The sequence below is a fragment of the Lepus europaeus genome, chromosome 8 (assembly GCF_033115175.1).
Source record: "Lepus europaeus isolate LE1 chromosome 8, mLepTim1.pri, whole genome shotgun sequence".
Taxonomy (NCBI): Eukaryota; Metazoa; Chordata; class Mammalia; order Lagomorpha; family Leporidae; genus Lepus; species Lepus europaeus.
The window spans coordinates 52435737-52461981 of NC_084834.1; the positions used below are offsets into that span (position 1 = coordinate 52435737).

Consider the following 26245-nt stretch of genomic DNA (forward strand, 5'->3'; position numbering starts at 1 on the left):
CTCACTGTCCACTCTGCCTGTCAAAAACAAAACAAAAAAAACAAAAAACAAACAAACAAAAAAAAACAATACACTAGTGAACAAAGCAGAGGTTATAAATTTCAGAATACTTAGCAGTCTTATGATCAGGAATTACATGAATAAAATAAAGAGCCAAAGAGGCCACGGGTCAATTTTCCAACAGGAGAGAAACAGAAATTTAAGAACTGGATATAACAAGATCAACAGCCTACTTCAACTCCTTTTCCTAAAACTCCACAAGTTTCAGAGAATAAAAAGTTTCACTAACATTTACATACAAAGGAGTGTAATATCCATATTATGGATATATCTGTTTAAGAAACTATTTATTTTTATGACAGGTCTGATGAGTGTATGTATATACATGTTTGTTAAAAGATTTACTTATTCATTTATTTATTTGAAAGGCAGAGTTACAGAGAGAAAGAGGAGAGACAGAGAGAGGGAGAGAGAGAGAGAGAGAGAGGGAGAGATCGTCCATCCCCCAAAATGGACACAATGATGGGGATCAGGCCAGGCCAAAGCCAGGAGCTAGGAGCTTCTTCCAGGTCTCCCAGTGGATGTAGAGGCCCAAGGACTTGGGCCATTCTCTGCTGCACTCACAAATGCAGTAGCAGGGAGCTGGTTGGAACTGGGGCAGCTAGGACTCCAACTAGTTCCCAAATGGGATGCCAACATCACAGGCAGTGGATTAATCCACTATGCCATAACACAACCCCAGTATGTAATGTCTTGAAAAATACAAAGCTTGGACCGTTTTTCTTTCTTTACTCTTTGCAGCAAATATCTGAATCAAGAAACACTAAATATATTATTTTTGAATTGTAAATTTTAGTCGTAAGTATTGGAACTTGACTTCAGTTGGTTTTATAGCCCACCAGATGGTAAACAGCCCACATTTTGAGCCATCTGTGTTCAATGTTCTGAAAGTCATTCAGTTACATGATTCTTCCTGGCAGTTTTATTGTGTGTGTATGGTTGTGTCACATATATATCTGGATTTCAGTCTTGTGAATTGCTTAGTTCCAGAAAGCATAGCACATAAAATATAAATAAATATTAATAATAAAATATATTTAAAACTCCAGGTATGTAGCTCTTTGTTATAATGTGTGTGCATTTATTCACAATCCTTCAATAATGTATCACTGTTTCTATAGAGAACTAGCACTTGTCCAAGGAACACACTGCTGCCACACAGGGCAGTGTTCAGACTGCATTCCTCTTTATGCAGCAGTTTGAACAAGGCCAACAAATTACTGTAATGTGAACCCATTCACAATTCAAATCATCTGCATCATGTACCACACATATATGCACATTTATTCAGCAAAAATTATAATTATTTCATTATCAAAACACTCTTGTGTGAATCTCTGATATTTTAAAGTATATATGATTTTCAGAATAATAAAATAATAATTAAAGTCAGAATGTTCTCATGATACTCGAGTTATTTTTCCTCACTATATTTTTAAGTGTGTTTGTGAAAACTTTGAGATTAATATATTTTTAGCTATCTTGTGAAAACAGTAAAGAATTGGCTTGATTGTTATGAAATGATCATGTAACCTAAAATTTTAAAGGGTAAGCTCTGATATAATATATATACACATAACAGAAATTACTACTTATTTTCATATAATATTTCACCAAAGAAGATGACAGTATGGTTTCATCAGGAAATCTTCAATTAGAGTTTAATTAAAAATGTCAAAATAACATTGCCTGTAAAATACATCGAAAACTGAGCTAGCAGCATTTACAAACAAGGTTACCCTTGGGCAGCCTTATCATTATTCTTAAAACACAGAAAGAATAGGAACTCCGCCCTGTATCTTAGGTCAAGGTGCAGGAAATTACACTGATAAAAGTATTCAAAACTAAAACAATGGGCAAAGGTAGCTAGAAGCTTCTACTCAACACAATTAAGGGGAAAATCCACTATATGTGATTTGCAGTCAATGGTTAGTGCATATTAGTGTTGACTTGTTCATGGACTACTACATATTTTGACAAGGAATGTTTCTCTTTTGCTATCTTCTGGTCATTTAGATTTTAAGCTATGGAGGTACATTATTCCAAAGAGGCACACACTTCTATGAAACAAAAAGCTCTCTAATGTATAATAAATAAATCACAAAAAATATGGTGGGAAACTCTTCACTAATGAAAAGTTGAGCATGGCCACAGAGAGAATATTTTAAGAAGATATGAATGGTAATGAAAATATTCATAGGCCGGCGCCATAGCTTAACAGGCTAATCCTCCACCTTGCGACGCTGGCACACCGGGTTCTAGTCCCGGTCGGGGCGCTGGATTCTATCCTGGTTGCCCCTCTTCCAGTCCAGCTCTCTGCTATGGCCCAGGAAGGCAGTGGAGGATGGCCCAAGTGCTTGGGCCCTGCACCCGCATGGGAGACCAGAAGAAGCACCTGGCTCCTGGCTTTGGATCAGCGAGATGCACTGGCCACAGCGGCCATTAGAGGGTGAACCAACGGCAAAAAGGAAGACCTTCCTCTCTGTCTCTCTCTCTCTCACTATCCACTCTGCCTGTCAAAAAAAAAAAAAAAAAAGAAAATATTCATAACCAAGAGATAGATAAATTAACAGTAGTGGAAACCAAGAACCTCCAAAAGAGATTAACCTCAAGTGTGAATAGATATTTAATTGGGCCAATCCACAGATTTGGGAAGAGGTATGAAATACAGCATGCCAGGATTGATAAGATGAGTCAATTATTATTAGTATGATTATGATTAAGAGAAGTAGTAATAATAGAGATAATTGTAGTACCACTAGTATTACAGCCACATTTGTTTTAGTTATAGTCATGTGTCCAATCTTGGAGGTGCTTTACATCAGATTAGGGAAATTTAAAATAGACATAATAAACTCTATGAAAAGTCACTTCAATTTTTGTTTTTTGCTTTTCCCTTTTAATATACAGGTGAAGTTACAGACATCTCCAAAAGAAACCTATGTATGGACCAGATTGTTAATAGAGAATACTATTCTGATATTGCATAAATCATCAAAGTTACTAAGAATGAGGACATTATAAACTAAGGTTTGCTAGTCTATGTCATTGTCATGTCTTCACAAAGACCTATTTCTTTTTCCAACATACTGCTTCCTATTACTTTTCTTGTCCACTAATAGGGCAATTAGTTGCATCCAGTAGAAGGTAAAACAATTTACTAACTTTGGAAACAATTCATTTAAAGTCTGATAACCTGTACAAAGATACGTTTAAAGTCTGATAACCTGTACAAAGATACGTCTAATGCTATATTAAGAGAAAGGTCTTGGAAGAAAAGATGGGGAATCCTCTCTTAAGAGGCCAAATCTTTTGAAATAAATACATATCAGATCTATGAAAATTATACATTTAATGCAAAATCTCAGCCTGAACACATAGTTAAAATAAAAAAAAAATTGAGTGTTCAAGTCAGCATGAAAACTTGTTTCAATATTATTAGAAATTGTCAGAAATACAAAACATAGGTATAAATCTTACCATTTTCTTCAAAGTTTAGGCTTCATTTTGCTTCCCAGTTTTATCCTTTTGACATTAAAATAATATGTGCAAACTTAAATATTTTCATTACTCTAACAAAATCCTAACAAAAATTGTCTTACACTTTCCATAGTACTAATCTATAAGACTGCCACTCATTGAGAGGAAAAGGGGGTGACAAAACTGCTAAGATGATAAAATGCATGTCATGTAACTGCAATAAATAAGAACGTAACTCACAAGACAATGCTTTCAGTCTTCTATAGTTATAATTTTATCCCACGACATATAAAAATGTCACTTTTGTGACAGCACAGTAAATAGATGTAACATAAATACATAGTGGAGAGATATAAAGTTAATGACATTTTAATAAAGATTTTAAAAGTGCATTAATAAAGTGCTTACCATCATCTGCGTCAGTAACATTGAACACAAGCACAGCAGACCCTAGTGGTAGGTTCTCCATTAAAGAGGTGCTGTATGAATTCAAGCTGAAAATTGGTGGATTATCATTTACATCTAGTATATTGAAATAAACTCTGATAGTAGTAAATTGTCCCCCACCATCTTCAGCTCGAACAGTGAGGATATAATATTGCTGTGCTTCATAATCTAATACACGAGTCAAATTAAAGACTCCAGTAACTGGGTTCAGGAAAAATATGCCATCTTCATCATCTTCATTCACAATATAAGTAATTTCTCCATTCACACCAGAGTCATCATCCGTGGCTAAAATGGCTGCTACCAAAGAACCTATCAAAAGAACAGATTAATAGTCTAAAGTTAATGGAACAAGGGTATCACTAAGACAATATTTACAAAGATACTAAAAAAAGTATCCGTACAGTAATTTTTAAATTTTTATTAGAGACAGAGAGACAGGCAGATAGACATAGTTCCCATCTGATGGTTTACTACTCCCCAAATATCTACAGCAGCCAGGGTTGGTTAGGGCCACAGGGCAGTTGCTAGGCTCCTCAGGTTGACATTAGAATGAAGTTGAAACTGGATGCCGAATTGGGATTGAAACCTAGGCATGGCAACATGCTATGCAGGCATCCCGAAATGTTGCTTAACGTCTAGACCAAACGCCTGCCCTGTGCAGTAAAATACTTTAACTAGAGAACCACTATGAAAATACAGTGTGTACAGCATTCTACAATTCTATGTTAGCACCGATACTAACTTTTCTGTACAGCAATAAAACATATAGTATATCAGATAGCCAGTGGCTCAGAGTGTAAATGCCCTGAAGAATTAATCCTACTTCTGACATTACTACTCCACTAAGTACTATTAATATAAAAACTTGTTGATGAACTTAGTGGACATATTTTGGAGCCCATTGCTTGTGTCAGGAACTAGATTCCAATAGATATATATCCAAAAAGATAGATTAATGCACTGGTTTTAACAATCCAGAGTCCGTGATCTCATTGCAATAATTTAGTTAAGAAATGCATGTGAACTGATGGGAATTTCATGAAGGACATTGGCAACTCATCTTGGGTAGTGAAGGAAAAACCACAGGGAGAAGCAGTGCTCGATAAATGTTTAATTCCTTTGCAAAATAGACTTTCCCAAACTTAGGGCTATTATGCAAAACATTATAAATGTAATTCAAATAAAATTTTTATCATAGGTAATAATTTCTAATAATGGGATTGAAGCACACACACACACAGACACATACACCAAAATGTAGTTATTGAGACTTAAACTCAACATCACAACATATTTTAAGGGAGTAATATTACTACACAAGATTCAGACCCCAATAACATTTATTGAGCAAGTGCTAATCCCCAAGCTCTATGTTAGCAAATTCACACGTATTTTCTTAATTAACCTTTACCCCATTTGAACAAAAATTATTTCTTCTACTTTACAGTAGATAGAATTGAAACTAAGAGAAATGAATTAACTTGCCCTGAACACACAGCTGGTAAGTGTTAGGAATAGTATGCATTGTTTTTAATGTACTTTTCTTTGCTTTTTCTACATGTTTGCACAATGACATAATCACAATAGAAATTTTCAAAATGGACAGAGTACCAAAATAATGATTTCCAGAAAAACAATTCATATCACAAACACTATCAGAAACATAAATATCTGTAATTAGTAATCAATAAATGGATAACCACATTTGCTCTAAAATATCAAGCAATTTGCATGGGAATTTTACCAAATATGATTCGTTAAAAAGATTTAAAGTCTAGCACATGTATTTTCATAATTAGTAGTAAATGGTAAATACTGGTCACTAATTAAGAATAGTCAAAACAGAGCTGTTAGTCAAATGCGATCCTTGCTACATTGAGGTATGTTACCTACCAGGTGTTGTATCTTCTGGGATGTCAAAGGAGTACACAGGTCTGGAGAACTTGGGTGTGTGGTCATTCACGTCACTGACGGTGATATTAATTCTCATGTCTGAAGACTGAAGACCATCATCAGCACGAACTAGCAAGGAATATTTTGAACGACGTTCCCTGTCCAACCGCTTCGTTGCTATCAGATCTCCAGATTCAGGGTCAATGCGGAAACTATCATCGGCGCCACTAATGATAGTGTAGGTGACAAGAGCATTTGCACCCTAGGAGAAGAAAACAGGCTTGTGAACTGCTGCAAGTAGTCCAATAAGAGCACTGGTCCTCGTACTATCTTTACAACATGAATTTGTGAAAGTTCAAAAGCTAACAGAAGATACAGTAAATGAAAGAAGTGAATGATATGTACACTAAAATTTATAAATTACTTATAACAGATGAAAGAAGACACAAATTGGAAAAATATCCATGTTCATGAATTGAGACTCAACATTGTTAAAATATTCATATTACTTAATTGCAAACTACAAATTCAACACAATTCCATATCACAATTCTAATGACGGCCGGCACCATGGCTTAATAGGCTAATCCTCTGCCTTGCGGCGCCGGCACACCGGGTTCTAGTCCCGGTTGGGGCGCCGGATTCTATCCTGGTTGCCCCTCTTCCAGGCCAGCTCTCTGCTATGGCCCGGGAAGGCAGTGGAGGATGGCCCAAGTGCTTGGGCCCTGCACCTGAATGGGAGACCAGGAGAAGCACCTGACTCCTGGCTTCAGATCAGCAAGATGCGCCGGCCACAGCGGCCATTGGAGGGTGAACCAACGGCAAAAAGGAAGACCTTTCTCTCTGTCTCTCTCTCTCACTATCCACTCTGCCTGTCAAAAAAAAAAAAATTCTAATGACATTTCTTACAGAGATAGAAAAACAAATTCTAACATTCACATGAAACCACAAAGAACCTCAAATATCCAAAATAATACTGAGAAAGAAGAATAAGGCTGGAAGTATAACACTTCCTGTTTTCAAAATATACTACAAATGTGCAAGAAGTAAGACAGTACAGAACTGACATAAAGACTGACTATATGACCAAGGAAGAGAATGACAAGCCCAGGAATAGAACTGCATTAATGATCAACTGTTGGTCAATAAGGGAGGCAAGAATATGCAATGGAGAAAAGGCGGTCTCTGCAACAAATGGTGTTCGGAAAACTGGAATCATATACAAAAGAATTACACTGGACGCTTGTCTCACACTGTATACAAAAATAATCTCAAAATTTGTAAAACTCCTAAACATGATATCAGAAACCATGAAACTCCTAGACGAAAACATGGGCTTAAGTCTTTCTTTCTTTATGATATTTGACTTGTCAATGCCTCCATGGATATGACAACAAAAGAAGTGGCACTTGTCTCTGAAATGATTTCAAGGATCCAACAACAAAAGCACAGCCAGTGAAAGCAAAAATAGACAAGCAAGACCATATTAAACCAATCAACAAAATGAAGACAATCTTTGCAAGGGGAGAGAATATTTCCAAATTTTACACATATATATGGACATATAACAGATATATGTACATATGTGTTACATGCCAGGAAAATGTACGATTCAACAGAAAAAAACTCTAATAATCTAAATAAACACAATAACAAAGGGCTCAGATAGACATTTCTCCAAAGACAACATAAAAATAGCCATTAAGGTATATAAAAATAAGATGTTCAATATCACTAATCCAGAGATACAAATCAAAACCATAATGAGATATTACTATACACTTGATAGGATGGCTACTATAGAAAATAAACAAAAGATAACAAATGTTGGTAAAGATGTGTAGAAATGGAAAACCTTGTTGGTGGAAATGCAAATTGGTGCAATCAGTATGGGAAATAGTATGAAAAGTCCTCAAAAACTACAAGTACAACTATCACATGATCCAGTGATCTCACTCCTAGAAATCTATAAAAAAGAACTGAAATTAGGACTTCAAAGAGATATCAGCACTCTATTCACTATGATCAAGCTTTTGGGGCAAACATTTGACCTAGCAATAAGTTTCTGATTAGAATGCCTGTGTACTCTGTCAGAGACCCTTGGTTCCACAGCAAGCTCCGACTTCTGACTCCAGCAGAAGCTGGGAGGCAGTGGTGATAGCTCATCTACTGGGACCCCTGCCACTCACACAGAAGACCTGATAGAGTTCCCAGTTCCCATCCTTGGCCAACTGGCCGTTTTGGGCATTTGGTGAGTGAATTAGTAGATAAACTTGCTCTCTCTTTCTCTCTCTCTCTCCCTCCCTTCCTCCCTCTCTCCTTCTCTCTCTCAAATAAATGAATAAAAATGTTATATATAATATATATTTTATATATACAATATAATATATTATATATATTATATATATTCATATGTATATGGAAAACAGTTGGAAGCAACCTATATGTCCAGTGATAGAATAACACATAAAGAAAACGTGGCGTACATATACAAGAAAATGGTAATTCAGCTTTTGAGACAAGGAAATCTTGCCACATACAATATGGATGAACCCTAAAGACATCAGGTTAAATAAAATAAATCAGGGACAGAGGGACAAGCACTGCATGATTCCACTTAGATGAGGCATCTAAAACAGTCAGAGAAACAGAATGGTTTTCCCAGGACTGAGGGTCATGGGAAATGTAGAGTTGTGAAACAATATGTAGAGATCTTCAGTCACACATGATAACTAAGCTCTAGAGGTTTGATGTATGACATTACACCTATAGTTAACAATATGGTGGTTGTGCACTTAGAAATCTAGAAAGTGTGTGGATTATATAACAATAAAATACAAATTAAAAAGTAGCAGGCAAGTCTAACAGATTACATAGTCTTTCACTATTCACCCCACTGATTCAAACAGTGAATCTCAGCCTTCAATATTAAATTAAAAAAAAAAAAAAACAAAAAAAAAAAACAACCTTGAGGCCTGTGTCGTGGAATAGTGGGTAAAGCTACTGCCTGCAGTGCCAGCATCCCATATGGGCACTGGTTCAAGTCCTGGCTGCTCCACTTCCAATCCAGCTTTCTGCTTTGGCCTGGGAAAGCAGAAGATGGCCCGAGTCCATGGGCCCCTGCACCCTCATGGGAGACCCGGAGGAAGCTCCTGGCGCCTGGCTTCTGATTTGCTCAGCTCCAGCCTTTGCAGCCATCTGGGAAGTGAACCAGCATAGGAAAAGAGCTTTCTCTCTGTTTCTCTCTCTCTAACTCTGCATCTCAAATAAATAAAAAATAAAATCTTTAAACAAAAACAAAACTCACAAAATATACATTTGGAAAGAAGTAAAGCTGACACTTGCAAAATAACAACAGTCCTTCTACTATTAACCACAATAACCAGACAATTTATCATAGGCTTGCTCTGTGCAGGGCACTTTGAACAGCACTATGTAAGCCATATCTCACTTTAGTTCACAGCTTGGGGAGGTGTGATTTCAGAAATGAAGACACAGGATTGAGGATCTAAATTCATTTACACATGCACATTGTTATGTATCAGTGTGGATTGAAAACCTAGATCTTACTCTGGCAAAACAAACAAACAAACAAACAAACAAAAAAAAACCAGAGGACCTAAATGAAAGATCTCTGCGAGTGAGATCCCAGAAGAAAGAATGAGCCATTGAAGAAGGAGGTACCTTTCTCTGAAGGGAGGAGAGAACTTCCACTTTGATTATGACCTTGTCTAAATAAGATCGAAGTCAGCGAACTCAAGAGGCTTCCATAACCTTGGCAACTCATGACTAGAGCCTAGGGTGATTACTGATGCCATAAACAAGAGTGTCAAATTGTTAAGTCAACAACAGGAGTCACTGTGTATTTACTCCTCATGTGGGATCTCTGTCCTTAATGTGTTGTCCAATGTGAATTAATGCTATAACTAGTACTCAAACAGTATTTTACACTTTATGTTCTGTGTGGGTGCAAACTGATGAAATATTTACTTTAATATCTACTAAATCGATCTTCTGTATATGAAGATAATTGAAAATGAATCTTGATGTGAATGGAATGAGAGAGGGAGCGGGAGTTGGGAGGGGTGCGGGTGGGAGGGAAGTTATGGGGGACAGAAAGCCATTGTAATCCATAAACTGTACTTTGGAAATTTATATTTACTAAATAAAAGTTTGTTTTTTATTAAAAAAAAAAGAAAACCTAGGTCTTCCAAACTCTGAATTTGTACTCTTTCTGCTATACCATGAAAATCTATTTAAATGGCAGGGCAAGGGCTGACTGCAGGAAGCTAGCAATAAGCACAGTAAGAACCAAGAAGACAGAGCAATCATTATTGAGTTGCTTTGTTAGGAGAAAATATAATGAAAAGGGTGAACCTGAACTGAATTTTGAAGATCAGGATTTTTTTTAGTAGACACTAAGCAAATGTTTGAGAAAAGCAAATTCAGAGGAAAGCAGAATGATGTGTTTGTCTTACTCATTGATGAACAGTGCAGAGTGGAGAGATTTGATCAAGAACTAAAGAAGGAAATCAGCTAAAATGTTATGTTATGGGTATCTTTTTTTTTTTTTTTTTTGACAGGCAGAGTGGACAGTGAGAGAGAGACAGAGAGAAAGGTCTTCCTTTTGCCGTTGGTTCACCCTCCAATGGCCGCCGCGGTTGGCACGCTGCGGCCAGCGCACCGCGCTGATCCGTTGGCAGGAGCCAGGTGCTTCTCCTGGTCTCCCATGGGGTGCAGGGCCCAAGCACTTGGGCCATCCTCCACTGCACTCCCTGGCCACAGCAGAGAGCTGGCCTGGAAGAGGGGCAACCGGGACAGGATCGGTGCCCCGACTGGGACTAGAACCCGGTGTGCCGGCGCCACAAGGTGGAGGATTAGCCTAGTGAGCCGCGGCGCCGGCCTGTTATGGGTATCTTTTGCAGAATCTCAAATATAGCACACAGTCTGACATCAATGCTAAAGAAACCCAGTCTTATTGGAAACAAACTATTTTATTTTATTTTATTTTCTGAGTAAATGACTTTATTTAAAAGAATATACAATTGCTCTGCTTTGCGCTTTTCAGTTTTTAATCATATCTAAAAGCTGGCAAGTTCTCTAAGTGGTGCCACAAAGTAAGGACAATAATTCACATAGGCATCAGCTAAAATGACGATCATGATGATTCTGAAAAGGCAAAAACAAAAATATTGAAAGATGATGACACAATGGCCCCTACTGTGGAGAAGTACTGTCTACTGATAAGCTGAAGTAATCAATAACCCAGATCTAACCTCAGTGAGAATTTTTATTTTATTTTTTAAATATTTATTTATTTATTTGAAAGTCAGAGTTACACAGAGAGAAGGAGAGGCAGAGAGACAAAGAATGAAAGGTCTTCCATCCACTGGTTCACTCCCCAGTTGACCACAACGACCGTAGCTGTGCCAATCCGAAGCCAGGAGCTTCTTCTGGGTCTCCCACATGGCTGCAGAGGCCCAAGGACTTAGGCCATCTTCTACTGCTTTCCTAGGCCATAGCAGAGAGCTGGTTCAGAAGTAGAGCAGCCGGGCCTCGAACTGATGCCCATTTGAGATGCCAGTACTGCAGGTGGAGGTTAAACTCACTATGATACAGCATCGGCCTTGGAGGCAAACTTTTAAGGCCATGGATACTGGATGAACTAGAGTAGGAGAGAGGCCAAAGAAAGGAGATTATGAGCAGAGGAGGAAGGAAGTGGAATGTATGAGGAGAAACAAAGATCAGCCTACCATAGAAGACAGAGGGGATGTTTCAAGCAAGAGTAATTTTTGTTTCTTATATTTAACAGGTAGAGTTATAGACAGTGAGAGAGAGAGAGAGAGAGAGAGAGAGAGAGAGAGGTCTTCCTTCCATTGGTTCACTCCCCAAATGGCCGCTACAGCTGGCACTGTGCCGATCCAAAGCCAGGAGCCAGGTGCTTCCTCCTGGTCTCCCATGTGGGTGCAGGGGCCCAAGCACCTGGGCCATCCTCCACGACCTTCCCAGGCCACAGCAGAGAGCTGGACTGGAAGAGGAGCAACTGGGACTAAAACCTGACGCCTATATGGGATGCTGGCGCTGCAGGTGGAGGATTAACCAAGTGAGCCATGGCGCCGGCCCAAGGAAGAGTAAATTTTAAGCAGAGTCCAAAAATAAAAAGATGGTAGAGAATTAAACAGAACTCATGTGAATCCAGTGAGGAAGGACACCCATTTCATTATCTTAGCAACAATTAAGCTATGTATTATAGAAATTTAACTTAAATATGACCCATGTTAAAACTACGAGGCAGTTTGAGTAGATACTTTAGTTAGGTATACTATAATTAACATATTGGGTTGAATATGCATATTCTGGTTGAGATATGATGCTCTAGGGATATATTTTGGGGTTCAAATCTCTGCTCCAATACCTTCTAGTTGTGTAGCATTCAGTAACATACTTAACGTTTCTGAGCCCGTGTTTCCTAATCTGTACAGCCATGACGACAATATAACCCACCAAATAGGGCTGTGATGAAGATTAAATGAGATAATCCCTGTAAGAAACCTAGCATGATCCATGAGAAACAGCATCAGACAATGCTAGATTTCTTCATTCTTATTTTTATTATTTCCTTAAAAGACAAACATTTATTTAGATTTCTGCAAATAAATAACTTAAGTCAAAACGGGGCTAAACTCCAAAGAACATATGGTTTATGATTTCTTATGGTATAGAATTTTTTACCTTGAAACTAAGGTACAAGCAGTATCGGACTTGGTGACTTGAAAACCACCCTTTTGATTTAAATATACCTACATAAAATGAATTTCCCTTATAACATTATCAATCTCTAGAAATGTACTATGGGGGCCGGCATTGTGGTGTAGTGGGTTGATGCTTTGGCCTGAAGCGCCAGCATCCCATATGGGCTCCGGTTGGAGACCTGGCTACTCCACTTCCAATCCAGCTCTCTGCTATGGTCTGGGAAAGCAGTGGAAGATGGCCCAAGTCCTTGGGCCCCTGCAGCAGCGTGGGAGACCTGGAAGAAGCTCCTGGCTCCTGGCTTCAGAATGGCGCAGCTCCAGCCGTTGCAGCCAATTGGGAAGTGAACCAGCGGATGGAAGAACTCTCTCACTCTCTCTCTCACTCACTCTCTCTCTCAATCTCTCTCTCTCTCTTTCTCTCTCTCTCTCTGCCTCTCCTCTCTCTGTGTAATGCTTTAAAATAAATAAATAAATAATCTTAAAAAAATAAATGTACTTATGAATACATTCAGACAGGGAACATTGAATGAGTCTATTAAGAAGAACATAAAGTAGATTTGGGATATGACCGACATATGAGAGATTACACTGTTTGTAGTTTCCATAAAGCTTTCCCATCATAGATTACATACATATTTTTCCCTTCATGGTCAAATTCATAAGGGAGTGATGTCTAATAATCTAAAGGAAAATATTCCCACTCTCAACTCATGCCTAGTGGCATTTGCTACTTTTTTTCTGTGTTCCTCAAGCCAGTCATGAATTTAGTAAAGGGAATAAAATATGCCTCAAAACATATTTTAATTCAATAATGGAAGAGCGGAGTTTAACATACTACCCAAATTTTTCTTGTATATTCAGGTGTACACAAAGTATCTTGCATATTTATTGTAATTTTATGGTTTAGGAAAAACATTCAAGAAGAATTTTTGACCGCTAATCTAACCACATTCTGTGTTATTTGTTGTGTTTTACTAGGAATTCCATTATTCTAGGAAAGTAAGTCAAGTATAAAGACAATTAACAATCATCTATTAAAATGGTAAGTATTTCAAACTTAAGGAAAATATAGAAAAAAAAACATATTTAAAGTTATTACACAATGGCTTTTATTCAGAAATGCTATGTATTTAATAATATTAATATTCCTAAGGTTGTGAGAATTCTTCTGGATAGAAGCAAAGACATTGGATTCTGTTGATAAAACCATTTTTTTCACATTCAAAATCAGCTGATGTAGTGAATTTATAGTACCAGCAAATGCCTGAAAATGTCTTGCCAAGAGTAATGATTTAATTAGGTCTTTTGAAAAGTCTATTTATTTATTTAATATCCAGACTATGCCACATCAGCAACACGAGAAACAAATATCAAGTTTCAGCTACAGTGCAGTGGAAATAATGCTGTTTAAAACGTTCTACTCTCCTGAGGAACCACAGAGACACAAGCACATGGAAGGAATTCTAAAAGTAAATAGCTATAAATTGCAAATGCATTTTATTACCTTAAGTAGTATTTTCAAAAACAAATATGGTTCCATAAAACATAGTTTGAGTATCCTGGGCTATTACTGGCATAATAATTCTGCTTATAAAGGGGAACACGATACTGACACAGACACAGACATTTGCTTCTCTAAGATGTATATCTTGATCTAACACATGTTTTAAATGATATTTAAATTAAGTTCAACATATACATGTTCTTTCTAAAGCTGTAATTCTTTTACCTAGGTTTTAACCTCCAACATTCTACAAGAGTTTCTGCAGCACATTACGTGTTACAAGCTAATTAATTAAGAAACAGTGTGCAAATAATAAAAAACTGGCATGCTACTTCCGGATGATTAAAAAATCTCAGTGCTTAATTGCATGGGACTTTAATGCTAGCCACAAGCTAAGTCTTCAACTAAGGAGCTAAGAATGCAGTAGAAAATAGAATAAAAGTTGTCTAAAAACATTACTAATAATTTATTGTAAGCAACAAAAAAAGGAATCAGACAAAATTTCCAAATGCCATGGGAAGACTGGGTACCCGTTCTGCTTGGCATGGGGCCAAGATCTGAAACAGTCAGCAATTATTAAAACACTACACAAGATTTTAAGATAAAATATATTCATAAATTAAAGCAACTAAATAAGATTCATCTTTAAAAAATAACAGTTGCCAACTACTTTCATAAAATGATTTTCTTTCCTTTAAAACTGTAAGTGTACCAACTTCCTTCCATTCTCTTCTTCCTTTCTACACACACCCATATACACACATATACACACATATACAGTGACAAAACCTGTGTGATCCTTCTGACCTCAGACAATCATGCCTGGTACATACAGCATCCCTTTGTCCCTGTGACTTCCTCCCACCCCCATCCATTTCCCTCATCTATTCCTACATTAAGTCATAGAATTTTCTGTTAGCTGCTACCTTCTCTCATCCTGAACAAATGTATATTTTGCATATTTTATCCACTTGACAGTATTTTTTAAAAGTAGTTTGCCTGCATGATAACACCAGAATGGTTAAAGTTTTTTAAAATAAGAAAAGAAAAAAAAAAACACTCACTAGAAATAAGACAAAATACATGTTACCTGTGCTGGTGTAAGTACCTAGAGACATAAGGACCTTCCCAGCTGTCCTCGAATTAATCAGAACCATAAACATCTTGGAAGCTGAACTCTATGGCAGTGCAAGTGTCTACCTGCACACATACAAACACAGAGGAACAACACACCCAGTCATCAAGTAGTTTTCCTCTCAGTTAAAAAGGAAAACTACCTTGGGGCCAGCACCATGGTTCACTTGGTTAATCCGCCTGCCGCGCCGGCATCCCATAGGGGCTCTGGGTTCTAGTCCCGGTTGCTCCTCTTCCACTCCAGCTCTCTGCTGTGGCCCGGGAGGGCAGTGGAGGATGGCCCAACTTTGGGCCCCTGCACCCAGAGGAAGCACCTGGCTCCTGGCTTTGGATCGGTGCAGTAGCTGGCTGTAGTGGCCATTTGGGGGTGAACCAACGGAAAGAAGACCTTTCTCTCTCTCTCTCTCACTGTCTAACTCTGCCTGTCAAATAAAAAAAAAAAAAAAGAAAGAAAGAAAGAAAAAAAGAAAACTACCTCAAAATTAAAAAAAAAAAAAGTTTTTGGTTGTTGACAGTGGTGGCTTGAAAATTCTTAAACAGCTGAAGTTAAGTTGTGAAAGGAAGAGGCACTTAAAATGGTTACTCTTTCTGTCCAGCTGTGTATAAGCCCAATGTGCTATTTCATCTTCATGCGAAGAAGAATCTCTGGGAGAGAAGTGACATACAAAATTGGTGAGCAAAGGTCTTGGTTTATTTCTCAGTGGGGTGGGAGCAGTGCTACAAGTAAGCAGATGCATTCTCGTGCTGCCTACCCTACAGGCATACCAAAAGCTCGCTCGGAACAAGTTAGAAATAAACACAAAATCTGTGAGGGAGAAGTCGGGCTTGACTCTGACATGAAGGCAAGCACTGATTCCATAGTGAACGCTGCAGATGTGGCAATTGGAGAAAACAGCTCTCCAGATTGTAAGAGTTAATTGAAGATATTGACACAACTTAAAAAATCAGTAAAGGAATGTATATGAGATTGATCTTGTGTTTTACAGTAAGATCTGTTGCTCAGACTGTGTAAAATAAAATTTATTCATGTTTATACTCATTCAAAAATCTCATTGTATCAACTGGTAAACTATTAAATGCCTTTAAAACTGAAAAAAAAAGTCCAATAGAAAAAAATTGGCCAGTGACGCGGCTCACTAGTCTAATCCTCTGCCTTGTGGCGTCGGCACACCGGGTTCTAGTCCTGGTCGGGGCGCCGGATTCTGTCCCGGTTGCTCCTCTTCCAGGCCAGCTCTCTGCTCTGGCCAGGGAGTGCAGTGGAGGATGGCCCAAGTCCTTGGGCCCTGCACCCCATGGGAGACCAGGAGAAGCACCTGGCTCCTGCCATCGGATCAGCGCGGTGCGCCTGCAGCAGCGCGCCAGCCGCGGCGGCCATTGGAGGGTGAACCAATGGCAAAGGAAGACCTTTCTCTCTGTCTCTCTCTCTCACTGTCCACTCTGCCTGTCAAAAATTAAAAAAAAAAAATTAAAAAAAGAAAAGAAAAAATAAGCATGCAGACAGGACTATTTATATTAACACTTACTTGTAATATTCTTGAAAAAATAGAGAAATAACAGTGGACTATTATCAAGTCAATAGCATTAAAATGGTCGAATGTTGACATCTGTTTGAAACAATCAGTTTTTAAGAGAGCACTATGATGATTAAAACGACTACATTTCCAAATATAATTTTATTTGTGATTTACTAGAACTTGTATTGAATAATTCCACTCTAATTATATTATTCCATGGAGTAAATAGCCATCCCATTAGAATATATATTATAATTAACATGATTATTGCTTCATTCTTTTATAGTGATTAGAATAAATCACTTCAAGCAAATGAGTTCCATTTGCTGTGTTCCTACAGGGAATACAGCCACTAAAGTCGCCATTACATTACAATTATTTGATGTGGATTGCCTTGCATCAGTTACTTGCAATTTTTTGTTTTTACTATTTTCATATAACAGTTAATACAATTTTATGAATTGATGTGTACATTTTCAATGATTTTTTATAAACTATAGTAATACAGCTAATGATATCACATATCTATCAATAATGAAATGTCATGAATTTTTTTAATGATAGCTACATTTGCAATAGGTGTGAAAATTTTTTATATAAAAATGAATACAAGGTTCTAAGCTTAAAACATCAAATTTTTTTCTAATGGAAAACTATTATCCTTATGTTGCATTTCAAGAATTATTATTTTTTGGAAAGGATTACAGAATCCAGTGTTTAATAACTTTATAATAAAAGTTGTCAACCTATATGGGAGGTTTCATAAGTCACCACAGTCCTAGGTTTCAAAAACTTAGGTTCTGAGTTACCTCGTCAGCATCCATGGCTGTCAGCTGCATAATCTTAGAACCATCTCCTATGTTCTCCTCCACAGTGAGGTCCAGCATGTCGGTTGGAAATACCGGAGGGTTGTCATTGATATCCTGAAGTGTTATTTCTACCTGCAAGGAGATAAAGAAACAAATACCTGAATACTTTATGTGTCTGCATGTTACAAATTAAAATGCACACTGAAAATCTATGCAACAAAGCCTACGAAAATGAATGAGAACACATGTAACATCCAAATGACAGAAAATATCCCCAGTGAAAGGAGGGAAGTTTTCACTGGAAAGCACAAAAATCATTTGACTTGTTAATAGTGAGTGATTTGAATTAGCTGCCATGGAGTTCACCCTGGAAAAGGCCCACTGATCAACTGTCATGTTAATCCCCAGTGAAGAACTGCCAAGACACGGCACCATCTGTCATTCAACCATTATATGGTGTCTGACACACAGATGAGGCGGTGTAAAATTTCTTCCTGAAATGTTTACATATCGACAACTAATGTCTTGGGGATATAAAGAGGTTCACATGTTGTTTTAGGAAACACTTAGAATTTTTTACTTTAAAGTCAACTCTCAACCTTTGGGGGAAGAAAAGTACACACATCTTCACTCCATCTCTCCTCCCATCAGCACTTCTTATTTGCAACTAAAACTACGCGACCATTCCTTTCAGATGTCATGTTTATATAGGTTACAAATATTAGCAGATTTGTTTGAAAGAACCTAACCAGAGTTATTTGTTTCCTTACCTAAGAAAAATTGTTTAGAAGAAAGGATTTGTGAAATCTAAATAACAACTTCAAACCATGTGTTTTCTCTTTTGAGCTAGGTGCTAAAAGTTGAAGTTCTAACAGGAAGAGGAAAGACAGCTGCTAATAAAAATGAAAGCTTCCCCAGTTCGATCACAAAATTAAGTCATGAAGAAAAACCCATCCATCTATTTAAGTAGGCTATAACCAGGACCTTTTCCCCATAGGAAAAAAATGTCATCCTTTATAGGTTGTGCTGTAAAAACTCCATTTTATCTAAGATTAATCAAGGTGAATATGAGGAGAAAAGGGAGAACAAAAGAATTGACTTATTTTCTTGGGATTATGGTAGGTAGAAGAAAAGAAGCAATAGGTAGGATTACCATCACTCTTAGACCAAAAAATGAGCGAGAAATAGGGGAGAGCCAGGCAAATAAATGGATAAGAAGTTGATAACAAGAGATAACCCAGAAAACAATAGATAAAATTCAGTACTAAATTGCTGTAACTGTAGTCCTCCATTTTAGTAGGGGAACGTTGATCATAGCAAGTGGCTCTAGTTATTCTTTAGAATGGTTAAGACAGGCAGTCAAAATCCACTACATCTGGCTTTGGCTGGACCCAATCATTTGCTATACCACTTCCTTCAAGGAAATATCTACATTAGCTTCAAACACAGCCTGTAAGAAGCATTGTTAACTTCCTTTAAGGTGTGTGTATATTATAGGCTTTAGAACTAGAGAACCAAGTTCAAATCTGCGTTGCCATTTATTAGCTGGGAAAACTGGCCCCTTACTTTCTCTTAGCTTCAGTACCTCATATTAAAATCAGAATAATAATATGTGTCTTAGAGTATTTATGAAAGCTTTCAAGATGTAGGTAAAATATTTAGCACAGTCCATGGCACGCAGAGAAGTATTTGTAAAGAAGCAAAGATCCTGGTTATCAAGTTGTCAGGACAGACCAATGAGTTTCTTAGAACAGAGACAGACTTGAAAAAAAAGAGTTCATTAAATCAGAATTTTATGTCCCACAATCTAGATTCAATCAAAACCACCCACTTCCAATCTTTGGTACATATTGAATGCGTCCTATCTTACATATAGGAAAATATCTGAGATGCACATATACATAAAAATGTGTTGGTACAGGTTGAAAACTGCTAACAAGAATGAATGATTATGAAATTTGATCAGATGACCATTCAAGAATATAACTATCAATATTCTTCAGAAATTAATAAATATCTTTATAGGAGATGCTTGCAAATTTTCATATATGTGTGCATAGTCCATAGGATACACAAGAAGAATAATGTGAAAATTCAACTCTGAATTCTAAATTATTTTTCATCTGTAATTTTATGACTTGGTTTGTTTGGAAAAATAAGTCAATGCTTTGTGTGTGTGTGTGTGTGTGTCTGTATAAGACTTTGTACATATATTTATGAGAGAATATATGTTTATATAAGTGTGAATGTATAAATTTATGTGCACATGAGTGTGTATGTGCAGGGAAGAATGCTAAATTGAGAATAAAGAGAATCCACATTGGCATCAATTAAATATGATATCTAATGCATGTGAAGAAACAGTACTATACACTAGAAACAAGTTGAGTACAATAAAAGAGTTCTCATTTAATGTGGAGAGTGCATGGATCTCGTTCTATATGTTAACAGTTATAATAAAATAATTAAAACATTTATCAGACATATTTTCAGTACATGTCTCTGTGTGTATATATATACATATATATATAAACATATATATATATATATATAAAGCCCTCCCAAAAGAACTATGAGGTAAGAACTATTATCAGTCCATTTGAGAGACGAGTTACTAAAACTCCAGAAGTGAGTAATCTCCAAATAACATGGAGCAAGAGCTGGTCAGACACCTAGTCACACATGAAAGAGATGGGTTTGCTACTGTGTGCTTTCATTAAACCCAAAAAATCAAATTTGAAAAACATGTTATAGTTATATAAATGTATTTTCATAAATATGCATATTATTTCTTTCTGGAATCTCAATCATTTACATATTAAGTAAGTAGCTATATTATCTTGGGTTAGGCCAATAAATCTCTGTCAGAAGTTTTCTTCATTTTTTACAAGTTTATGTATTTGAGAATCACAGAACAAGAAATTTTTTAAGTTTTAAAATTGATTTATTTGGGAATCAGAAAGATAGAACAAGAGAATTTCCATTCACTGATTCACTCTTTAACAGCCAGTGGGGCTAAGGCTCGAGTCAGGAACTAATCTAGGTATTCTCTCTGGATGGCAAGAACCCAACTACTTGAGCCACCACCATTGCCTCCCAGGGAACATATTAGGGAGAGAGAATCAGGAAGCAGAGTTGGAAATTGGCTGCAGGTCCTCTGATATGGTACATAGGCTTCTTAACCAACATCTTAACCATTAGGTCAACAACTCATCCCCCTCCATTAGAATTTTTTAAAGATGGGAATAGGTAATCACTAGGGACCACTCTAGAAGTCTTTGATCTAGTATGCTCTGTAAGGTCTTGCCAAACTCCATCACTTCAGGTGCAGAAAAGTGCTTCTATGCTTCTATTTGTTATGAGGTAGAATAAAATTTATATATCCTTGGCTTAAAAACATTTCTAAACCAATACAGGATCAGCTAGTTGTAAATATAGATCTGTAACAGTTCATTATTGCATTCTGATGTGCAAAGTTTATATTTGTAAATAAGGATACCACAAATTGTTTCTTCATTAAAGCAGATTATCCTTTTTTTCCCCATATTCAGTGTCATCTTGCCAATCAAAAAGTTATGAGCTTCATATTTCATCTCTTGAAAAATTGGATATTTTCTTTTAATTGTCTACTCCCTCTCATCTACTCTACAGTCCCTCAGATATCATTGAAACACTATCCTCATGGCTCATGGCTTCTGTTGCTTCTCCCAGTAGTTTTGAGGAAATTTGAACTTCTTAGTATAGATAAGTTTTCTCCTGAAATCCTTCCACTGGTCCAGATCCCTGGTGCCATGTTTCTATTTACCAAGAACTTCAGGATATGGACTCATTTGCTAATTACATGTCACTAATTCCAACAATATTCATTCGATGTTTTGGGGGTATATATATATGTCAAATATATATACATATATATATTTGACAGGTAGAGTTATAGACAGTGAGAGAGAGAGAGCAGAGAGAGGTCTTCCTTCCGTTGGTTCACTCCCCAAATGGCCACTACAGCCAGAACTGTGCCGATCCGAAGCCAGGAGTCAGTTGCCTCCTCCTGGTCTCCCATGCAGGAGCAGGGGCCCAAGGAGCCATCCTCCACTGCCGTCCTGGGCCACAGCAGAGAGCTGGACTGGGAGAGGAGCAGCCGGGACTAGAACCCTGCACCCATATGGGATGCTGGCGCTGCAGGTGGAGGATTAACCTAGTGAGCCACGGTGCCAGCTCTGTTCAATGTTTTAGAATCTATCAAGTAATAGGCCTGTTTTGGTTACTAAAAATGCAGAAAAAAATATGGTAGGTCAAAATCTAACTTGCAATAGGTGGAATATATCAATAGAAGCAGGCACAAACAGAAACACTTCCAGTTGTCCCAGGAGAATCCTTGCTGACATCTTGATTCCAAGAAGTCTGCCTTCCGTAGCATAGATAATTGTTTGAACTGCCTGTCTCTATTCACTGGCAGTTACCATTTCTCCTGATGACTCCAAATCCTAATATGTATGTCATTCACTCACTTGGGTCTGACACCAACCATTCCCATGCCCTCTTTGGACTACGTTTCAGTGTGGTTCATTTTGAAATGCTGTCATATAAAATAGTGTATCAAACATTAAAAGTTGAGAGAAAATATCTGGATATAATAACTAAGACATTTTATTTTTAAAGACTCCTTTCTCTGTATAAATAAGTGGTTTTAAAGAAAATATACCATGGTTAGTAGTGGTTTAACATGGTCTACTATTACTAAACTAAAAAAAAAAGAAAGAAAAGAAAAACCTGTTTTATAAAATACATTGCATTATTTGTAAAGATATACTAAACACTTTTATATAGCTAATCTTTAAGTACTCTTTTATATTTTTTTAAATGTTCCTTTACTTATTTTAATTTATTTAAAAAGTAGAGTGGCAAATAGTGAGACAGAGATCTTCCATCCAGTGATTTACTCCCAAATATCTGCAACATCCAGGCTGGGCCAGGCCAAACAGCAAGAAGCTGGGACTGTAACCCAGGTTTTCCACAGGTGGCAGAGACTCAAGCTCTGGAGCCTTTGTCTGCTGTCTCTCACTATGCAGATCAGCAGGAAGCTGGAATCAGAATAGAACCAGGACTCAAAACTCAGCATTCTGATATGGGCTGGGGCCACCCAACCCTTATCTTAACAACTGCGCCAAATTCCCATCCACCCAACTGTGTTGCCTGGTTAGTGTTTTACATTTACCTACACATTTGTTTATACCTTAAATCACTAAAACCAATTCACTTGAACTTCTCCATAAAAACTACTTGTTGAACTAATACACTTCTTAAATGGCTTCATTTTAAAGAAAAACAAAAGATATTTTGTATAGCAAAGGATAGAATCAATAGAGCAAAAAAACAACCTACAGAATGTGAGAAAATATTTGTAATCTATGTATCTGACAAAGGATTAATATCCACAACATATAAAGAACACAAACAACTCAATAGCAAGAAACCAAACAATTCAATTAAATAATGGGCAAAAGATCTAAAAGACATTACTCAAATAAAAGGCAAACATCATTAATATCATGAAAATGCAAATCAAAGCCACAATGAGTAATAGCTCACTCCTGTAAGATTGGTTATTATCAAAAAGACAAAAGATAGGTGATCCAAGATGGCTGAATAGAGTGTAGCCACACAAACTTCAGCTGTTCTGGGATATGAAAGAACAAAGGGAGGACCACTTTCCAGGGACCTGACTGACAAATATTTGGCAAAGAATTGAAAAAACAATGAAGACCTGATGGGGCAGGAAGAGAGAAGACAGACACTGCTACAGCCAGCAGCACATTGCAGTCAGCTTCTGGGTTTCAGCCGCTACCTTACCACTAGAAGCAGTGCCACTGCTCACACTTTTAGCTGAGAGGGAACCCCACAGCCACCCACTGACTTTTACTCCAGCCGGGAGAGCTGACTGGAGCTGAGCTACTGTCAGGCTTGGAGCAGGGAAGCTGACCTGCCTCTTTGCCTCCCCGACTGCTGCAGGGTGCCATACTCTGCAGCAACAATTTGGGTAGTGCTCCTGTGTTCTGCTCCTACCAGCATCAGAATCAGCATTAGGAGATGATGTCATCTTCTTAAAGAGAAATGTGAGGAGACTGCAGCCGCTTATGTCCCTGCCCGAGAGAGAACCTTGCAGCCCCCAGGTACTTTGATTGCGGTCTGGAGTGACAGCAAGAAGCAGGGTGTGTGCCTAAATTAGGAATAAAGAGCACAGTGCCTGTTTCCCATCCCACCCCACCCTAACTCCCACAAGGGTTCCCAGTGAATAGTAGGGAAGAGGTGAAATTTTATAAGGCAAGTACAAGCTGCCATGGCCCACGTGTGTGTGACAATATTTTATCTGAAGGTTAAATCCGAGGTCCCCACTGACTTTGAATCTGGCTTGAAATGTTGACAGGGGCTGGGGTGCTCACTGAAGCCTGTGAGGTGCTCCCCTGAACCTTTATATCACTGGTGCCTGCACTCAAACTACAGAAAACACCAAAAGGCAGCTGTCTCTGGGAATGCCTTAGCTCTCTCCATGGACGGAGCAGCTTTGTGGGGCTGAAGAGTGGATCCCCTGCACCCTGTGACTGTGCAAGCCTGTGTGCCATGACTGTGGGAATTCTTTGCATGATAGGGCATAGGATTTATCTGGGTCTCTGGGCAAGAACTGGGTCTGGCGTCAAAGGCTCAGACTTTCCTGAGTGCCTGGTGTGGGTCATTGCAGAGGTTTCTGGGCTCACACTGAGGACTGCACAGATCCTCTGCCGTGGTTCTTGCGAATGCATGGGTTGGGTGTGTTGCCACCCTGGGCTCAGCTTGGCAGAGAGGAGGTGAGGCAGTGATCACACCAGCCAATGTGATCATACCATTTCCCCTCATGACAATAGAGGAGCTCCACCACACCCACTGTGGGTATCTCCTGGATTCTTGTACCATACCCAAGCACGGACTGGACTCTAGCTCTCTGACCCTACCTAGCACACACATCTGAATACCCACTGAAGGAGCAGGCACTCCACTAAACCACAGAGGCACATCTCAAAGAAAAATGCCATCAGAGGATAAATCAATATTTAAAATGCAGTATATATACACTATGGAATACTACTCAGTTGTTTAAAAAAAAAGTGAAATCTTATCTCTTGCAACAAAATGGATGCACCTGAAACCATTATATTTAATTAAATAAGCCCACCCCAAAATACAAATATGTTTTCCCTATTCTGTGGGAGCTAACAGAGTACAAAAATTGCAATGTATATGAGCAAAATTGACATTTTGAGATTTGATTATTGTTTGTCTTTTATTGACTTTGATTATTGTATTGCCTTTGTCTCTACTGTTGAGGAACAGTGGTTTTGTTTGCTTTTTCTTATTATTATTTGTTGAATTACTTAGTGGATGGTTAAGTTTATGATTATAAAGTAAAAAAGCAAGTATGGCATTGTAAAAATTAAAAGAAAGAATAAGAAGGGAAGGAGGGGGGAAAGTGGAAGCATAGGTGAGAGTGAGGGTAGGGTGGGACAGATAGCTATGCTCCTAAATCTGTATATATGAAACACATGAAATTTCATCACCTCATGTAAATAAAGAGGTTATTTAAAAAAAGACAAAAGATAACAAATGTTAGGGATGATGTGGAGAAAAGGGTACCCTTCTACACTGTTGAAAGGGAATATAAATTGGTACAGCTATGCAAAAGAAAGTATGGGGGTTGTAAAGTAACTCAAATTAGAACTACCATATTGTCCTGCAATTAAATTTCTGGGTGTATGTCCAAGAAAAATGAAATACAGCTGTTGAAGAGATGTCTGCACTTTCATGTTTATGCAACAATATTAACAATAACCAGGAAATGGAAGCAATATAAGTCCCCATCAAATAATGAATAAATAAAGAAAATATAGGACAAGTACAAAATTGAATATTACTCAGCTATAAAAAGGATGAAACCTTTCCATTTTCAACAACATAGATGTAATTGGAGGCCATTATGTTAAATGAAATAAGCCAAACATAGAAAGACAAGTATCACACCATCACTCACATATGGAGTCTAAAAAGTAGATGTTCATATAAGTTAAAAATCTAATGGTGGCTACAAAAAGCTGTGAAGAAAAATGCGGAGAGGGATGGGGAGAGGTTGATTTACAGATACTAGTTTATTCTTAGTTAGGAGCAACGTTCTGGACTGCCATTGCACAGTACAGTGAGGACACAATGTTACCTTACTGTGTACTTCTCTATCAAAAAAACTAGAATACAGTATATTTTGGATGCTTTCACTAAAAATAAATGTTAAATACTTGAGATGTTAAATATATCCACCCTGATTGGATATTACACAATGTATATATGAAACAAAGTATCAATTAGTAATCCATGTATATCTGCAGTTTTATGTTTGCTCAATGTTGAATAAAAATATTTTAATTGTTTTATTTTTACTTAAAAATGTGACCTTATCGGAAAGAAAAACTTCCAAGAGCTTCCATGAATTAATTCCAGAGACCATTTTCAAGGAATGAATTCTGAAAGTTTGTGAGAATTCATCTTCAAAGATGATAGAAACATTACACCATTAAGATAAGGCACCTGCATATTTTATGCTCCCTATCAAATGTTGACCTACATGCT

General features: G+C 37.6%; 1 protein-coding gene across 1 annotated transcript in view; it reads right to left on the reverse strand.

Annotated features, from left to right (window-relative positions):
• The window catches only part of FAT4 (FAT atypical cadherin 4), a 176640-nt gene that overhangs the window by 73536 nt on the left and 76859 nt on the right, over positions 1–26245 (reverse strand). Inside the window, exons 2-4 of the mRNA XM_062199659.1 lie at positions 17597–17728; positions 5884–6145; positions 3949–4299 (exon numbers count right to left, since the gene is read on the reverse strand). Coding sequence (XP_062055643.1) covers positions 3949–4299; positions 5884–6145; positions 17597–17728 — 745 coding nt within the window. The remainder of the gene's footprint in view (positions 1–3948; positions 4300–5883; positions 6146–17596; positions 17729–26245) is intronic.